Source organism: Tinamus guttatus, unplaced genomic scaffold, assembly GCF_059628265.1.
Source record: "Tinamus guttatus ecotype Peru unplaced genomic scaffold, ASM5962826v1 Tinamus_guttatus_pri_ptg000313l, whole genome shotgun sequence".
Classification (NCBI taxonomy): Eukaryota; Metazoa; Chordata; class Aves; order Tinamiformes; family Tinamidae; genus Tinamus; species Tinamus guttatus.
The window spans coordinates 220,458-238,032 of NW_028288847.1; the positions used below are offsets into that span (position 1 = coordinate 220,458).

Sequence of the window (17,575 nt, forward strand, 5' to 3'; positions counted from 1 at the left end):
GGTACAGCTTCATTCCATTTTTTTGCAAAAAAAGGGAAGACTCAAATCTGCTCAGTAGATGTCACTTTGCATCTTCTTAACTCCAAGGAAGAACACAGAAAGCCCCATATATGATGGCTTTAGCCAACAAGTAACCAGAACTTGTGACACGTAGCGTATCAGAGGAGCAGCTCCACTGCTCCCACAATCACCAGGTCTGAAAACAAGTTACAGAGAACAAGTTCTGGGGAAAACTTCTCTGGTGCACGTACCAAAAGCATTCCCAGGGAGCTCTGGTTTGCAGGCACCAATGCTGCTACAGTAGTCAGCCCAGTGGGAGCTATACCTTATAAGTTATCCTTATGGAGCAACAGCTGCCTGAAGCAGATGCCTCTTGCACTCCCTACACTCCGAGTAGCAGGGTCACCAGGAGCAGGACTCTAATTCCACTGCCCCACAACCTTTGCCTGCAGGACAACCAGGAATGACGTCAAATGAAAACCACCACCACAGGCAGCAGCCCAGATGCAACAGGCAGAAACATCGCTACAGTCACTGAACTCCTGGCTACAGTCCCACTCCACCGCAGATCCCTCGTGTTCAGCCAAAGCAGCAGCTGGCACAAATTTGACCCAACACAACAAGCAGAATTAGCTGTGCCCTTCCGACTGACTACAGAGAGCAGAGATCATTAGCAGAGACTGTAATATCCTACTTTTGCCATAGTTTATACCAAGGAACAAACTGCCTTAAACATCAACAGGATCATATTCTTAAGCACAGAGGTAGGGGGGTGTCACCAGGACAGTGAAGAGAAGGAACAACAGAGGCAAGCATCTCTTTCACAGCAAACCAGCCGAAACACAGCCAGCAAGACTCATGTCCGAAATCAGGTCCAAAATTTGGGGTACAAAAGTAGTTTCAGTAGCAGCACCTGCACAGTTTTCTGCTCCTCTTTAAACGTCCACAGTCTCCCCTTGGCGTTTTGGCAGTCTGTGGTCATGGCCTGCAGCTCAGCCTCAGCCAGCAGCAGCTGCTTGCGACAGCGCATGTAGTTCAGGAGCAGCTCGTGGAACTCGTGCCTGTCCTGATGAGCAACACTCTCAAATTCTTCCGTGTAGGAGTCAACATTCTCCAGCCATGAGCACGGCTCAAAAATCTTCAGCTGCTCTCTGGTGAACGGCACCAGCTCTGGCTCAGTCGGGATTTCTGGGTACAGCTTTTCGTTGTGCAGCAGCGGTTTGATGGCTACCACGGTGGGTCTCTCGTAAGACAATTCAGTTGACAAGTCTGGATAAATGGCTTTCAGCCTGGGACGCTGCACACGCACTTTGGATTTCTCACAGGACTGGGATATGTTAAAAGGAAGCTGCTCCAAAGAAGGGACAAGAGGTCTTTTAACATCTCGGATGCTCTCAGCTCCTTTGTCTTGTACAAAATCCACTCTTGAGGCAGCAGCAGTGGAATGAGAGGTGCTGGCCGACACATCGCAGCTCCCCGAGTGACTGGCAAGAGCCTCCGCAGGGCAGAGCCTCTCGGTTGGACCCAGCCTGTTTTTCTCACTCTTCTCAATATCCTCCCCACGTAATGGAGGGGCTTGGGGCTCTTCTGCTGCTGCAGGCCCTGAAGCCACCACTGAAGATCCTTTATTTGCCAAGGCTGAAGCACTCGAGGGAGCGTCTCGCACATCATTCACAGTTCTGTCCTCTGCTCCATCATCAAGCTGGATTTCTGTAAATCCTTCAGGATGCTCCACTCGTGCTTTGCCAGCTTGAGAAGCCACTTCTGTCACAGGAGGGAGGAAGACATCATCAGGCTCTTTGATCTTGGGCTCTTCCTTACTTACTTGCTTTTTTTCCTAGAAATAAATTAACAGAGAGTCACTAACAAACAAATGCCCCCCCCATACATCCCAAATCCGGCCATCGCAAGCAATCCTTGTCATCAGCACAACTCCAAAAACCCCCAAACCTGGGTAATTTTCATAATATTACAAAGAATATGAAGATTAAAAAAAATGCACCACACAGATCCTTGTTCTTTAGTTCCTCTTGGAGGACCACCTATCAATGTCTATTTTCTTGGTCAGTTCTGGAATGATACTTCAGTGTTTCTCCACTAAAAAGCTACAAACACTCCAGAACTGACTCTCTCTTATTAATGTGTAAAACACTCAAAGTAGCAGGAGGCTGACCTCTACCAAAAGCCACCAGGTGTTATCACAGTAAATTATTTGGAAACTCATCTTAAGTTTTATCAAAAGATTTTAAGGCACTAAAAAGTCTTCAAAAATACTCATCTGGGGACAAAGAGAAGTCTGGAAAATACCTGCAAATTACAGCTAAGATCATCATGAAATACCCCACAATTACAGAAACACCCGTTTCAAACAGATATTGAAAACATGCTAGAAACATTAAAAAAGGAAAAGTAACGCACACTTAAACTGGTAAGATAGACTTGCTTTCGAATTAAGGTCAGTTTCGAGTAGTCTGAAGAGGTTATTTTAACACCCTCCCAAAATCACAGCCTGCAGCGCTGATTTTTGCCAGAAAACAACACAGATGCGACCAGAGGGCCTTGTAAACAGCGGATATTTACCCGTTTCCAAAAATCGAAACTGGGAAAAGTCGGGCTCCTCCCCGCCCCCCTTCCTCCCCCGCTCTGAGGGAGCCTCACGACACAACCGAGCGCACAGCCCAAACGATGCACAGGGAGCTTCAACACCGCCGGTCCCGTCTCATCCCATCCCCGTCCTCGGCCCCGGCCCCGTCCCGTCCCTGGCCCCGTTCCGTTCCGTTCCGTCCCCGCGCACCCACCTTGGCCCTGCCCTTGGCCCGCGCCCTGCGCGGCGGCCGCACGGCCGTCGCCTCCGCCATGGCCGCCGCCGCCGGCTCCTCCTGCTGCTGCTGCCGGAAGGGGCGGGCGCGGCGCCTACGGCGGCGGCGGAGGGACAGAGCGCGGCGGCTGCGCGGGTCGCGGTCCCCCGGCCAGCTGTAAGGATACGAGTTTGCACTAAGGTAGCTAAGAGATATACATTAGGGTGGCTGAGGGACTGCACGTCCCAACACCCCCGGAGAAGGGAAAACAAGACGGGTGCCAGCCCCGGCCCCCACGGGAAGTGAACAGCACAGGAAGCGACGCATCAAACCTCAAAAACGTGCCTCAAAACTGTTATTTTAAAATGATTTATTTGAAGGGCTAAAGCTGCAGCAGCCTCCTGCGGGGGGTGTTGGATGTGGGCTCGTCCAGAACCGCGGCACGAGCTGCTCCCGCACACGCACTCCAGGCGGGATGGGGGGCTCTTGGCACGAGGGAACGGGCAAAGCCCCGTTCTCATGGCCCCAGGCCGGCATTAGTTAGTTTGTTTCTAGCCAGGTTCCACCTGTAAATGGAAATTCTGCAGTGGGCGTCAGCGGGGAACAGAGGCAGATCCCAGCAGGATTAGCGCTGAGTGAGTCTCTGGGAGACAGGAAAGGCAGTCAGAACAAATACCTCACTGACAAGCTTATCGGTGCACAGGAGGGAAGGATTGGGGTAGACAACTGACAACTTCCCTTTAATTTGTGCCATTGCTCCCCCCAAAACTGCGTTCTGAGGGTTCTGAGTGTGGATATCACCAGTGTTTGTCCAAATGAGTCTGTACGAGGGCTGCTACACCAGGCAAGATATGAATCAACTCTCAGTTGCCTGGAGGGCATGTCCTGCAAAGCCGGACCCATGTTTAGAGTTGTAAACCTTGGTACTGCTCTAAATAAGTTTCCTGAGAGACATCATAATCTGGACTTAATTTTAGTAAACTTAATTATCATTACAGAAAAAACTTTAGAAATAGGCCAAAGTGCAACCTCAGCTTTGAAAAACCTGAGACCTGAGTGACCTGAGTGGGATAAGTGTGCTCTGAACACAAAGCAGGGTGCCCAAAGCATCACACAGAGCTCCCCTCGGCACACGCAACTTATCTAGAGAGTAACAGGTTGCAGACTCTTCCACATGAGTGTACATTAAAAGGACTTCAAATCAAAACTTCTGCTGACACAGAAGATCCCCTTGTGTGTAGGTCCAGTGCTTATACTTTTTCTTTCCCTGACGAAAGGAACAGGTTTTTTAGTAGCCACTTTCTGAATGTACAAATAATTATCAAAATCCCCAGTTGATTTCTTAAAATGAAGAAGCATTTCAGTGCTGTGTTGCTGGCAACAGCTGAACACGCCACCTCTGCCATCCTGGTCAGGCTGCTCAGAAGTACTGCCTGGAGAACCTATGGAACAGCAAGGATGGTGTCAGCTCCACACAGGTGTCGGGAGGACTGGCATGATTGTCACTCACAGCCAGTCACCCCAAAGTGTCACCCCCTTCTTGCTCTATGACTCTTCCCTCTGTAGCTGCATCCCATGTTAAATCCTGTTTTCCCTGGATTCCAGTACTTACTGTGGCTGTTAGTGATGTATCAAGCTGTAGCCGTCAACTGTAACATAATCAGGATCATCTAAAATACAGCACAAAAATATTAAACATGCTCAACAGTGCTTGGAAGAGCTTGATGCTTGATGTCAGAAAAAGACAAGACCAGTCTGCACTGCCCAGCCATGGTAAAGGGATGGGAGGCAGGGATAAATGGAGGCTTAACGAGCAGATTTGCCTAGAACCCAAAACAGAGTCCCACTGGAGTCCCACTGCGGGTGTCAGCACTGACACCCCCAGGTAACTCACCTGGCCCGCTGGCTGGGGGTGGTAAAGGTCCCCTCCTGCACAGAAAGAAACACAAAGCTGAACATCTGCTGCAGTATTCCCCACTTTCCTAAAACATCTGTTCAGGCTGTTGCTGTGATCGTGTGACACCCCACACTGAGCTTGTGAGAGGACAAGATGTTTGGCAGGCCTGGCTTTTACAGAGATCTGTTTCCAAGTCATTCCATGGTTCATTAACCATCAATAGCCTGCTTGGCAAACACGGAAATCAACACCCGGGATAAAGCCCGGGAGAAGAAGAATAACCAAAAAGCAATGAGTTGGCAAAACATTTACGTGAGAGCCTTGGGGTATGACACGTGCACTTGGCAACATTTTTACCTGCACACTGAGACATCAGACAGTCATAACTGGGCATGACTCACGTAGTGATTCAGCAGCCCAAGTGGGACACTCACCTTTAGCAACAATGTTTAGCCCTGAATCCTCCTCTTCCCTGTGGCAAAAGCATCCTTCCCTCCACCCTCCCTGCCCAGCGTCTGCCCTGGAACGGTGTTTTTCTTGTCCTCTCTCACTGTAGCTGATGTTGTTCTTTCCTCTACCCACAACATGTTTTCAACTGATCCCAGCCTCCTCAGCGAGGCAGACAACAAGGCAGGGAGAGGAGAACCACGCAAGCAAGCCCAGGTTTTAATCAGTTGTGGTAGATTAGGAGTCCCACGCTCTTTAAAGGATCTCTGATTGTTTCCAGAGACAGCGAGACACAGTAAGACACTCCCAAATCAGGATTCCAACAGATTGAGAGCAAGAATATACTTTTTTTTTTTTTGGGAGAGCTTCATTGTACATTAAGTCCCTTACCTTGATATAGGTACAGGAGCTGGACTTCTCACGGGTGTTGCATTTCTCTGTGCATTATAGTAGTTCTCATAAACAACAGGAGCTAGGGAAAATTCACAATAGTAAGGTATAGACCTTGTGTAAATATGAAGTAATTGGCTATACCAACATCCAGTTGCTAAGCCTTCCCCCCTTCCCTCAAAATATGTCTGATTGGCTTAAAAACTTCAAAAGTAGAGAAAGGGGAGATGTTTTCAGGGACTGGTGATATGTGAGTGGCAGAGGCACTAGTGCTTCTTGACAGAGAACAAATGGAGGGACATTAGAAACATTTTTTTTCACCCAAACTGATCCTACTCAGAGCAACAAAACCATGAGGAGGAAAAACAAGTCAGCACTACTTTAGGAGACTACATTGAGCTCTTACCTGGAGCCAAACTTCCAGTTTTGCGTAGATTTACAAAAAAATCAATATCCTTCTCAATGCTGCACATTTCTAAACTCTTGCGGATGTCCTCATATTTCTGCAAAGGAGAATTAAAAAGCATGCTGTACATCACATTGAAAAGTAAGCGTTTTGGTGTTGTTATTTTAAATCATTTATCACGCCTGGGGGGAAAGCATAGTGTTCACCCCTAGACACAAGTTTCAGTGGTAGAGGAGGCAGGAGGAAGAATTCTCATCCGTAAAAACTGGCCCAAATCCTCCCACCTGCAAGTTGCTGTTGTGGTCTGGCCATCAGCTGATCAAAGGCCACAGGCCAGCACAGCCATAACACAGTCCTGTGCACAGCAAAGCAAATGAGGCTCTGCCTTCCCGTTGCCAGCCTCACCAAGGAACTCCTGCATAATTGTTGGCAAAGTCACTTCCTGCTACATTTCCTCATCTTTTTCAGCCAGGAATTTCTTAGCCAAGGTGAACAGTAATTGGGGAAATAGAGCAGAGCAATGAAGATTGTTGTCTGTGACTTCTAACCGTTAGGCCAAACCCTACCAGCTGCACTGAGGCTAAAGCAGGTAGCAACGGCGAAAGCAATGGATGAGAGCCTGCAGCAGCAAGTGAAAAGAGAGCTGGTGTGGGAATCTGCCCAGCTGTTCAGGAAGATGTATTAGCCCATGTGTAACACAGAGCCAGCCCACTGCTGGTGCCTGTCTAGAACGGATTAGTTTTCCCAGTACAGGGAGAGCCAGGGACTTAGCAATGCTGATTCTTTACAAGCGGGTTCATTGCACTGTACCCAGTTCTACCTGTTTCTTCCTGGCTGCTCAGAGTGCTCCAGCCCATTTTGCATATCTCCACATTAATGTGGAATAATAAAGAATTGGCTCTGTGTGCATGGATATGCTCATAAGCAACCTGCAAAACTTGTGGAAGTGATATAATCACAGTCACATGCAGGAACACACATCTGCTCTTGGGAGACTGGATTTCATAGGAGCAATGTGTTCCTTCTGATACATTTTCATTCATATACTGCTATCTATTTTCTCACAATTACTCCAACAACAGATATTCAAAATAGCTTACACTGAAAGGGCCCTGACTGTTACTACGGTCTGACAAAAACCTGGGCAAAGAGAACCCAGATGAGTTCTTCATTCCTTCCTTCTTCAGAGAAAGACTTCTCCAAAGCAGGAATTGGAAGGTTTGGAAAGGATTTGGTCTGACTTACCTCGTCATTCTGGACACAGTCCAGAGAGAGCTGGTTGGTGTGAAGCCACAGGGCATTGCGGAAGTAACTGATCCGCTCACACTCCTGAGTCTCAAAAAACTGAAAGGACGAAGACAAAAGAGGACATGAGGCTCCCCTGTCAGCAGGGTGAAAGGCCACAACCGCAGTGGGGACTGGTTCTCTGAGTCCAGCTGCTCACACATGTTCTAACTATCAGCGCGACCTGAGTTCACATTTCACCTCTTGATCACGTATTAGTCTTGCCTCTGCTGTCTGCCAGAGAACTACTAAGTAAGGAAAGTGGATGTGAGCAAAGGAATCTCTGCCTGCTGTGATTCTACACTGCAATGAGTCTTTTCATCAGTTATACTTTATGTACATACACATATGCATTATATATATGTATTCAGTTTGAGTTGTCACAGTGAAGTAACTATTCTAACCAGATGATGGCAGCACCAAACAGGCAGGTAAGTAACACACAAAAAGGTCACTGTGTTTAAAACTGATGAAAAGGGGAAAGAAAAGCAGAAAGAAAAAACAAAAGGAAATAAAATAAACAAAAACAAACAAACAAGCAAATAAAAATCAGAAACCTTGCAGTAGTGGGACCTTAAACCCAGAAGCCAAGCATTAGAAACATGCAGATTACCTGCAACAGGTCCTACTACATTACCATGGGGGGAATAAAAATCAGAGGGGAAATGTGCTCTATCCACAGCCCTGGCAGTGAAGGGAAGGAAGCTGGAGGGCCCCGCTGCAGCAGGAAGGCCTCTCAGCATTTACCTCACACGCTTTGATGTGCTCTTTCTGCCATTCTTCCCGGATCTTCTCCAATGCAGCAATATTCTGCTGATAACTTCTGTCTGTGATGGAAATCAAATTGGCAATTCATTTTAAATCAATCAATTAATAAAAAAATGTATGTGGAACATCCAAGCAAACAGTTCTTAGCAATGCAATGAATACGGGCAGAGAACTGTCGACCATCTGCAGCGCACACTGTGAAGGGGACATCGTTTGGCAAATGCATTTCCATTCCTTCTGCTTCCCTGCAGCGTGTGAAGGAGATTCCTTGCACTCATTTGAAGGCTTAAAAGAGCCTGCACTACCTGATTTCCTCCTCCGGTGTGCAGCCTCATGGACTTGATGTTCACTTATGTTTGGGCCCTACGCAGCCTGCCCCCCAGCAAGCCAGAGAGATGGCTCCTCATTGCCAAGTTTTGGCAGTATTCAATCCTGCAACGCCAGGCCCTGAGCGACACATCTCCTGAGGTCACCGTCAGCACAGGAGACCCATGACACTGACACATGGCCAGAGCAGAACCAGGAGCTCTTCCCCTCCCCTCCAGCACAGGTCCAGGTGCTGGGCTGGCACCATCTGCCCCGCCAGCCTCAGTGCCTTGTCCCTATTGCTGAGGGAAGAGCGAGAGAACAGTCATGGTGGGGCCATGCAGGCAGGGTGACAGAGGCTCCTCCAGGACAAGCTCTCGCCTCATGTTATCTCCGGAACATATTTCCAAGGAGCTGCAGCTAAAACAAGAGCTAGAGCTCACTCCAGCATCCTACGGTTTCATGCCTCACAAAGTGACACTCTACACTGCCTCCTGCCACAGGAAACGCTCCATCTGGTGCACCTCATTTTGACACTCACCAGAGTCCTCCAGAGCTGACTTTGTCTGAGCCAGCTTCAGGAACAGCTGTCAAAAATAGGAAAGAGAACAGAGAAGTAAGACAGCCCTGGTACTGGGGAATATTAGCATCCCTCCCACCTCACCTCACCCCCAAAGTTGAGAGAAGAGACACAAAGCAAATTCTGACCATCAAGAGGTACCAGCCTAGATAGCAGGGAGTCTCCCATGCAGCACAACACTGCATAGAGGTGTAAGTGCTTCCCAGTGTAGAGCAGGACTTTGAAACGGCACAGCCACCTGCTCCACTCCCTTCCATTTCTGCCCCTTCCCCAGGGCCACCTGCCTCCCTTTACCTTCTCCTGCTGCTTCTGTGTGACCAGGTTTGCGTTGCGGTGCACAGCTTGCTCTGCCTCATCTTTATCCCTGCAGCGCTGCTCATAGAGCCGCTTGGCCTGGGAAAGCCACCAAGTTGAGCAGGAATGTGTCAACAAATAGAGAGATGGAAATACAGTGAATAAACCCTCGCATGCACGATACTTTAGAGGAAAGCACAGCCTCAGAATGAACAGGCTGGTGGTGCAGGCAGAGAAGGGGATGGGACTCAAGTTCACACATGTCCCCGGCCTTTGGCATGGGCAAAATGACAACACAAGCTACTCTTTGCTCAAGAAGAAAAGCTCACAGTAACTGAGTCCATGACATTTAAATCACTCGTATCTGAGCCTGCAAAACTGCCAGCAGCTATTTTCCTTGCTCTTCCGTTTTGTTGAGTGTGTTCTGCACACCGTTCATGCAGGCACAACAGTGTTCAGACACAGGGGGAGGCTCTTGTGATTAGCTCTGCCCCAGCTCCATGCTCTTGCATTTTAACTGTGTTAACTCATATAGCAACAAACAACTGTGTACAACACAGATGCAGTGTGTGTGCCTGTGAGCTACAGTTCTGCTGGACGCAGAGCAGCACGTCTGCTTTACCTCCATGGTCTTCTTGTACTGCAAATTCCTGTTTTTGTGAATCGCCTCCATCACAAGCTCTATCTGTGAAGAGAAAAGTCTTAGGTCAGTGTGCCCCTCATGCGAGACTCGATGGGCCAGCACCACTTGTGGTTCTGGGCGAAAGGCAGGGAGACACAGCCAACGCTCCTGACATGTCCCAGATGTCCTGAGCAGGGCACCTAAACCTTCTTGAATGGGCCTGCAGTCCCTGGCACTAAGCTCCTGTGAGCTGGTGTTGGCCCTGGCAAAATGACAGCACACAGCCCTGAGCAGGAGGAAGTCAGAGCTTGCTGCATATTTGACCAGTGCGGTTGCAACATTTAGGAACAAACTCTGGACTTCCCAGAAATGACAAGCCCTTGACAGCAGAGAGGGGGCTGGGGCACAGCAGCAAACATGGGCCAGGGCAGGAGCCCAGCATTCCTGAAAGCCCTGGTGCACCCTGTAGCAAAGGTACCGGCTCCTGCGTCTCCCTTAACTCCTGACCTTCTTCCGATGCAGTTTTTGCTTTTCCCTGAAATCCTCCATTTTCTTTGCTTCCTCCCGTAAGGTTTGTGCCAGCTGGATGTGACTTTGCCCCACATTGTCTACTTCTGTAATGAAAAAGAAAAATCAAATATCAGCCTAAGACGACTGTGTTTTAACTGACATCAAACTGACCCAGGAGATCCCTTCCATTTGGGGTCCCTGATCATCACAGGCCTCACCTCAAACATCCCCTTGCAGAAACATGAAAACAATGGCACTTTTAAAACACCTTCCAAACAGAGCCTGTCTATGTAAAGAGTTATGCAGGATCAGTCATGCCAAGGCCTGCAGTTCGGCTTAATAAAATTGATGTTCAAACAAAGTTATTCAAAAGAGCACACTTACCCTTCCCCTCATCCAGATTAATTCAGGCGTGTTTCAACGCATCACAAGCACTAAAGCACTTGTCTGGAATAGGCATTGCCCTTGGCTAGGAGAGAAGCAACCTGGGTACTGAAAATCTGTTGCTAAAGCTTCAGGCTCATCTTCACCATCATGCTGAGCTGACCCGGCTGAGGGAGAGCGGCCAAAACCACGAAACAGTTGCCCATTTGCAGCTCATGAAGCTCATGGAGCTAACCCAAACTGCAGCATGCACTGCAGCATGAGCCCTTTTTTGCACTGCTCGCTCTCAATCCCACAGCAACCCACAGCTATTAATGGAGCAGCTACTGCAAGGACAGAGCGCTATGGACAGATCTGCTGTGGTTGTGCAGAGCACTGGCCCTCTGTGCACTCCTGTGGCCACTTGCTTACATATTTGCACTGCTAAATTAAAGCTAGCACATATGCATTTATGCAGGCAGGCCAGCTGGCTGCCTACACCCAGGGCAGGAGGTGGCAGATGGGCACCCCTCAGATTTGAGTGCCCAGCTAGAAATCCTTCACAAAGAGCCTTTTTAGGCACAGGAAGAGCTCACAGGACCCCAACTTCTGCTCAAAAGCCAAGCTAGAGCAGAAGAGCAGGAGGGAGACAGGCTGCTACCAAGGAGTCCTGGCAGGGTTTGCAGGCCTAGCAGGTCTAGGGATAGAGAAAATGCAGCTGAGCTTTTGATGTTCAACTTCTGAAATATAATCTAAACACAACTTCTGAGCTCCAGTCAGCCTGAAAAACCCAAAAGAGCCCAGGAGGGTAGCCCCACAGATGAACCTTCCTTCTCCCGCTTTTGTCTGGAACCCTCCACTCCTGACTCAGTCTGCTGGGCTGTTGGTCTCTGAGGGCCTGGGCTAGGCCAGGAGACCCATATGTAGGGTCTCGGATAACCCCAGGGATCATTTCAGCACTTTCTCTTCTCCACACATTTCTATGCGTATTACTGAGCAGACACTTGTGAACTATCTACCCTGCTTCTGGTACCCAAACTACCTCTGTCCAAACTCATTCAGGTACAGGATGAACATCTCAAAAGCCGGGATAAATGCTGGAGGTATTTGTGAGCATTATGAGTCTGCAGTTTGTGACACACTCAGATAATTCAGGTGTGACACTGTTCATACACTTTCCTCAACTTGCCTAGAAACCACACAGCTGGAGGAAGCTCTGGGGAAGCCTAAGGAGAGGAGAGGGGCAGCAGGTTGCCTGAATTTACAGCCTATGACTGATCCAAGTATCATACAGTTTTGGAGACTTCTCTAATGCTTGCTTCCCAAGGAGCTAGCTATTGGCTTCAGTGCTGCCGAGTATCTTGACAAACGTGAAGAAGTTACTTACGTTGCTTAAAAACATCAAGAGATCTCTTCAGGGTGCTGAAAAACATGGAGACAATATTAGAAGAGCAGGAAAGCACCATCCAGCCCACTGCAGGCTTCACCAATAGTAACAGCAAAAACAAACACTTCTCATAAACTGGTGAGCGAGTTCCTGACTGGATACTGGCCAAAGCAGCCTGAAGCAGGTTTATTTACCACTTTTACACTGTTAGTTTTTCCCCTCTAAGTGGGTACAACACAGCTCAGTGGCTCAGATATCTCTTTACCTAAGAATCTCTTTACCTAAGAGTTTTTCCAAACACTGAATATAAATGCATGTTCTGACTTCCAAGATAAATGTTCCAAGCAGCCTCCCATGAGTACCACTTGGACATATTAACATTTTTTATATATGTTTTATTGTCCAGTGTTTGGAAATTTAGGGAAATTTTCTCCCTGTTTACATACGTGGTGAAAATTCCAGAAACGATTTTAATAATAATCAAAAAAAAACCCCATAAACAAATAATCAGAAGATATCAAACTGAGCATGGGTGATGTACAGGAACAAAAGAGGTAAAAGAAGCTGCCAAAAGTCCTTGGGGAAATGGAGTTAGAGGACTGGGGACAGTCCTCTTGGTTTTATTCCAATTCCTTATGGGGGATTTAGCAGTGAGATGCTCTAGGCTCTCCTCATCTTCTAAGGGCTTATTTAGGGAGAGCTAGCAACACCATGTGCTTCAGAGCTAAATTTTGCTTACAGCTTGCCAGGTCAGAGCCAAGCACAGTGACACTGCTGCACGTGCACAGTCTGACTCAAGGAAATAAAGGTCCTTCCTTCTGGCTACAAAAGGCCAGGAGCAGAACACAGGTCTCCTGATCCTCACCTCTCTGCGTAACCACCAGACTGCATCTCATCTGAGTGTCCACGTAGTTAGTCTATAACTGAAGGAAGCTGGTGGAGTCCAACTCGATTACTGTCAGATACCAGCCTAACTGAGCCCCTCTTCACTCACAGGACTAAATTCAGAACATCTTTTGGTCACTATTGCATCTCATTCTCCTCCTCCTTCATTGTTCCAAACAATGCCCATAAAAGCAAAATGCACATGTGGCTGAACTTACTGCAGCTCTGTCTGCCCACAGGGCTTCTTCTTTGATAGGTTAATAAGCTCTTTACCATATTTTTCTTCTATGATTGCTCTGTTGAGGAAAGATGGAAGTTAGAGGCAACTCACATTTCAGAAACTGTTGTCAACAGAAGTCAAGAATGGCAGGGATTTCCCAAGAGATGTCCCCTGAGTATAGACAAGGGAATAGTGAATAAGCAGAACACAATCCCACGACTGCAGCCAGGGTTCTAGCATTTCCATACACACCCCATGCAATATTCAGACTCCTGCCCACTCCTGACCCACTGGAGGTTGTACAGGAAGGGGATGCAGTCCCACTGCTGGGTCAGCCCGCAAGGAGTGAAGATGGGTTCTTATTAGATGCAAATCTCCTGCCCTGTCCTAAGGACACATGGTTGATTCAAATAAGGGTCTATTGGCAATTAGCCAGCAGCCAGTATAATGCTCTAATGAAGCTACACTTTGCTGCAGCTCTGGTACCGGTGTGCACCACTCCCAGTAGCTAGCTAATGGTGTGCACCCCTCCACAGGTGTTGGAGGACTAAGCGGGCTCTGCACTGCAGTTGGGTGAGTCAGCTGAGTAGTTTTTGGCTCAGTTTTCTAAGCGATCAAGGTTTGTGTGATCGCATTTTTTCTCCATCTTGGTCATCAACCTCTGTCTCACCATCACACAGGTTGCTTTTCAGTCCATTGCCTGATGTCAGCCCAATGTGATGGAAAGGATTAGGGGATCTCAAAGACAGTTCAGTTGCCCTACCCTCATTCTAAAATTCAGCTGGGCCATTTAAGTGGGAGAGTTGTACAGAACTTTTTAAAATGAGACAATAGTTACCCCCCCCCGCCCTTCTTGCCCTTGCAGACAACTTCTAAAGCCTAATCTTGCAGTGATAAAATCTAAATAATAAAATATTGATAAAATCTGACAAAACCTTGGAGACATCATAGTGTCCTCTATTCTTCAAACAGAGAGCTCAAAGACAATACACAAAAAGATCACAAAAGAAAAGATGTAGGTGGTGTATTCTAACAGCAGCCAGCCTTTGCAGTTGGTTTGAAATCTGTATGGATAATCAGGGCTGCAGGATAAACTGTTTCCTAAAATGCCTTAATCTCTAACTCAGAGGCAGATGGTGATATTGTTACTTCCACAGTTTAGGGGTGAAGTTCACTTCATTCAGCTCTTTAAACATTTCAAACCCTTTAGAGGAATGAAAAAAAAATGTATATGCTCCATATAGAAAAATACATCCTCCATATGAGGAAGAACTTGTTTGCTGTGAGGGTGCCAGAGCCCTGGCACAGGCTGCCCAGAGAGGCTGTGGAGGCTCCTTCTCTGGAGATCTTCAAACCCGCCTGGATGCCACCCTGTGCCCCTGCTCTGGGTGTCCCTGCTGGAGCAGGGGTTGGACTAGATGATCTCTGGAAGTCACTTCCAACCTCAACCATTCTGGGATTCTGGGATTCTGTGATAATAAAGATTGTAAAATGGCTTTTTCCTCTAACAATTTTCTCATGAACTTTTACTTAAAACAAGGCATCAGATCCAACAAGCATGTCCCCTGTGGCTGGGGCTGTGTAACAGTGACATGGATGGAGAATTGTGCCATGTCCAGAGAGGGATGCCAGCAGCGAGCCTCAGCTCAGGAGAAGAGCACACTTGAGACAGTCTGAATTTCTGCAGTCTTCTCCTAGCTAGACACATGGATGAGGACCTATAGCACCTTCAACAGCAAGCATGAAAGGGGCACAAGGTGCAGAGCACGAATTCCATCTCTCTCTCTCGCCAGTGGTGAGTGGGCTGTGGTTCTCATGGTTCAGGTACACAGCAGCAGGTTGCTTTGGCAGATAGAAAGCCCACATTTTGCTGGAACATGGGGTTACGGACTAGACAGAAGTAGGTGCATTAGATTTTAACTAGAAGTCCTCCTACTTTGCAATCCCACTGAATTTGTTCCAAGCTATTCTTTCCTAAGTTTTATATTCACATGTTTCCTCCAGTTTTGAACACCAAAATTACATTAATTCAGGTTGTTCTGCAACAGTCTTCATAATTAGTCATCGTAAGCCAAGTGAACCATAAAGCCAAAATATTACCATCTCAGTTACAGTTGGACTGATGGTCTCAAAGGTCTTTTCCAACCGTAAGGATTCAGTTATGCCTTTTTAGCCACAGAACCTCCACATAGTTCAAGTCTTCTCATTAACAGACATACTATCTAATGCTGCTATTTCTTTATAACATAAAAGCTGTAAGCTGTCCACACAGACAAGAATTAGAAATTTGCAACTCTTTACAGATTTCCAATTCAGTCTGCAAATGTCTCCCATGTCAAAGTATTCTTGACTCTCAGCATGGTGAACTTCATGGCAGAGCATGACCCAGGCAGGCTACCAACCTCCGTAAACACTTGCCCTTCCATACGGATGCATGGCAACATGTAAATATTCAACTGCTCCTGATTCTGCTTTCTTTTTATCACAAATCATTCAAATCTTAGCATCGGTTGAGCCTGGGGCTGTGTAACTAGCAATACCAATTGCTTAATGGCTGAGGACTGCTGAGCAAAGGACCTCATACCACAATATGAGTCTTTAAGGGAAGGACAGTGTAAAAAGACAAGTTCATCATCATGCATAAATCACACATTTTACATAGCAAGTAGTCAAACACAAGAGAAAAAAAGAAAACAACATGGGGATACAAGAAATAGGAGTGACTGCTTCACTTCCGAGGTTCAATCAAATCCAGTTTCAAAGGCAACTTAATACCTTTCCTTCAGAAAGTCTTCAAACTCTTTGCAGTTCTTCCTGCCGTCATTCAGGTGTTGAATGATGTTGTCATAGCCAACTGTACTTGTCAAATCCGTGCTCTGAAAACATAAGAACAGGAGTCACATCCCTATTGGTGCAATCCATTGCACCAGCAGGACTTTTACAAGGATTGTGCAGGATTTACAGAGTCCTAGAGAGATATATACAAGAAATGGCTCAGCCAAGAGCCGATGTGACACTGCCAGTTTCTGTCTGGCTTATAAACTATACAAAAACATATAAACCTTGTGGTTTAGGCTAGGAGCCAGTTCCAGAATGAGAAAAGTGATGGCAATTCAGGACAAGACATTTTTATGCCTTCCTTTTTAGAAAATAGAAGTGCTCAGCTTACTCCTACAGCATCCCAGAAACATGCTCTGCCCTGGTTGGAGTACAGGCTGGTCCCAAGACACACCAAAACTCCTCCTTTAGTACTTGTCCCCTCCAAAGCTGGCATTTGTAGCGCAACAAAGATGATGAATGGACTGCAGCATCTATCGTGCAAGGAAAGACTAAGCGAGCAGGGCCTGTTTAGTCTGGAGAAGAGAAGGCTGAGAGGGATCTGACCAACATGTTCAAGCACCTGAGGGGAGAGTGTAGGGAGGATGGGGCCAGGCTCTTCTCTGTGGTGGCCGGTGACAGGACAAGGGGTAACGGGTACAAGCTGAACCCCAGGCAGTTCCACCTCCATGTGAGGAAGAACTTCTTTGGTGTGAGGGTGCCAGAGCCCTGGCACAGGCTGCCCAGAGAGGCTGTGGAGGCTCCTTCTCTGGAGATCTTCAAACCCACCTGGATGCCACCCTGTGCCCCTGCTCTGGGTGTCCCTGCTGGAGCAGGGGCTTGGACTAGGTGATCTCTAGAGGTCCCTTCCAACCTCAACCATTCTGGGTTTGTCCTTTCCATCCAGCCCCTTCTGAATGCCCACCCCTGTGATGTTTACCAAAATATATATATGACAGTGATATCACCCCATTCTTTTCTCCTAACTCTATTATCAGCTGTCTGAATCCATAACTCCATAGGGCAAAAAGTGGATTTTTTTTCTGTGACTAGTCAGGATTTACCACTCTTTGGGGCTGGGCCAAAATCAGGACTTTAAGTGCTATGATAATATAAAGAGGGAGGCTCTGACCAGGAACTCTCCTTCTCCAAAAATATAAAAGGCCAAAGCATATGCAGGGAGCTCAACAGAAGCTGCTACCTGTCATCTTCTGCAAAAAGGACTGGTTCACGTTACACAGAAACAGGCTGCAGAAAGGAAGCAATGGCTAAAGCAGATAGGGAGTTCAGAGAAAGGAAGCAAAACCCACAAATAGTTATTAAGAAACTTAAAGAGGAATAATGGCAGGATGGAGAGATTCCGGAAACAGTTTAAAGCCAAGATGACTGTATGCAGATAACCGGTGAGAATGTGAGGAAAGCAAAGGAAGGGATTTCTCAGGAGTTTGCATCCAGCATGAGTCGCAGGACTGGCCTCTGTAGCAAATCAAACATTTCATCATTATGGACTTCTCCAAAAGGTCAAAGAATTGGTCAGAAAACAAGAAATGCAGCAGAGATCTGCTGAAATAGGACCAGCTGGAAACCCCCGGGGATCACAG

The 17,575-nt window shown here is 47.3% G+C and overlaps 2 protein-coding genes across 2 annotated transcripts in view; both read right to left on the bottom strand.

The window, feature by feature from the left end:
- EPG5 (ectopic P-granules 5 autophagy tethering factor) overlaps window positions 1-2,858 on the bottom strand; it is a 45,098-nt gene extending 42,240 nt beyond the window's left edge. The window contains exons 1-2 of the mRNA XM_088528579.1: window positions 2,799-2,858; window positions 914-1,837 (exon numbers count right to left, since the gene is read on the bottom strand). Coding sequence (XP_088384705.1) covers window positions 914-1,837; window positions 2,799-2,858 — 984 coding nt within the window. The remainder of the gene's footprint in view (window positions 1-913; window positions 1,838-2,798) is intronic.
- Window positions 2,859-4,214: 1,356 nt separating this feature from the next.
- On the bottom strand, window positions 4,215-16,033 carry PSTPIP2 (proline-serine-threonine phosphatase interacting protein 2; the record flags this gene model as incomplete). Its single annotated transcript, XM_088528578.1, has 14 exons — window positions 4,215-4,240; window positions 4,411-4,468; window positions 4,693-4,727; window positions 5,533-5,614; window positions 5,939-6,035; window positions 7,184-7,282; window positions 7,970-8,049; window positions 8,838-8,883; window positions 9,171-9,269; window positions 9,793-9,855; window positions 10,300-10,406; window positions 12,053-12,087; window positions 13,156-13,233; window positions 15,933-16,033. Coding segments are annotated over 13 exons (972 nt in total), but the record flags the coding sequence as incomplete, so codon positions are not given.
- Between the last annotated feature and the right edge of the window lie 1,542 nt (window positions 16,034-17,575).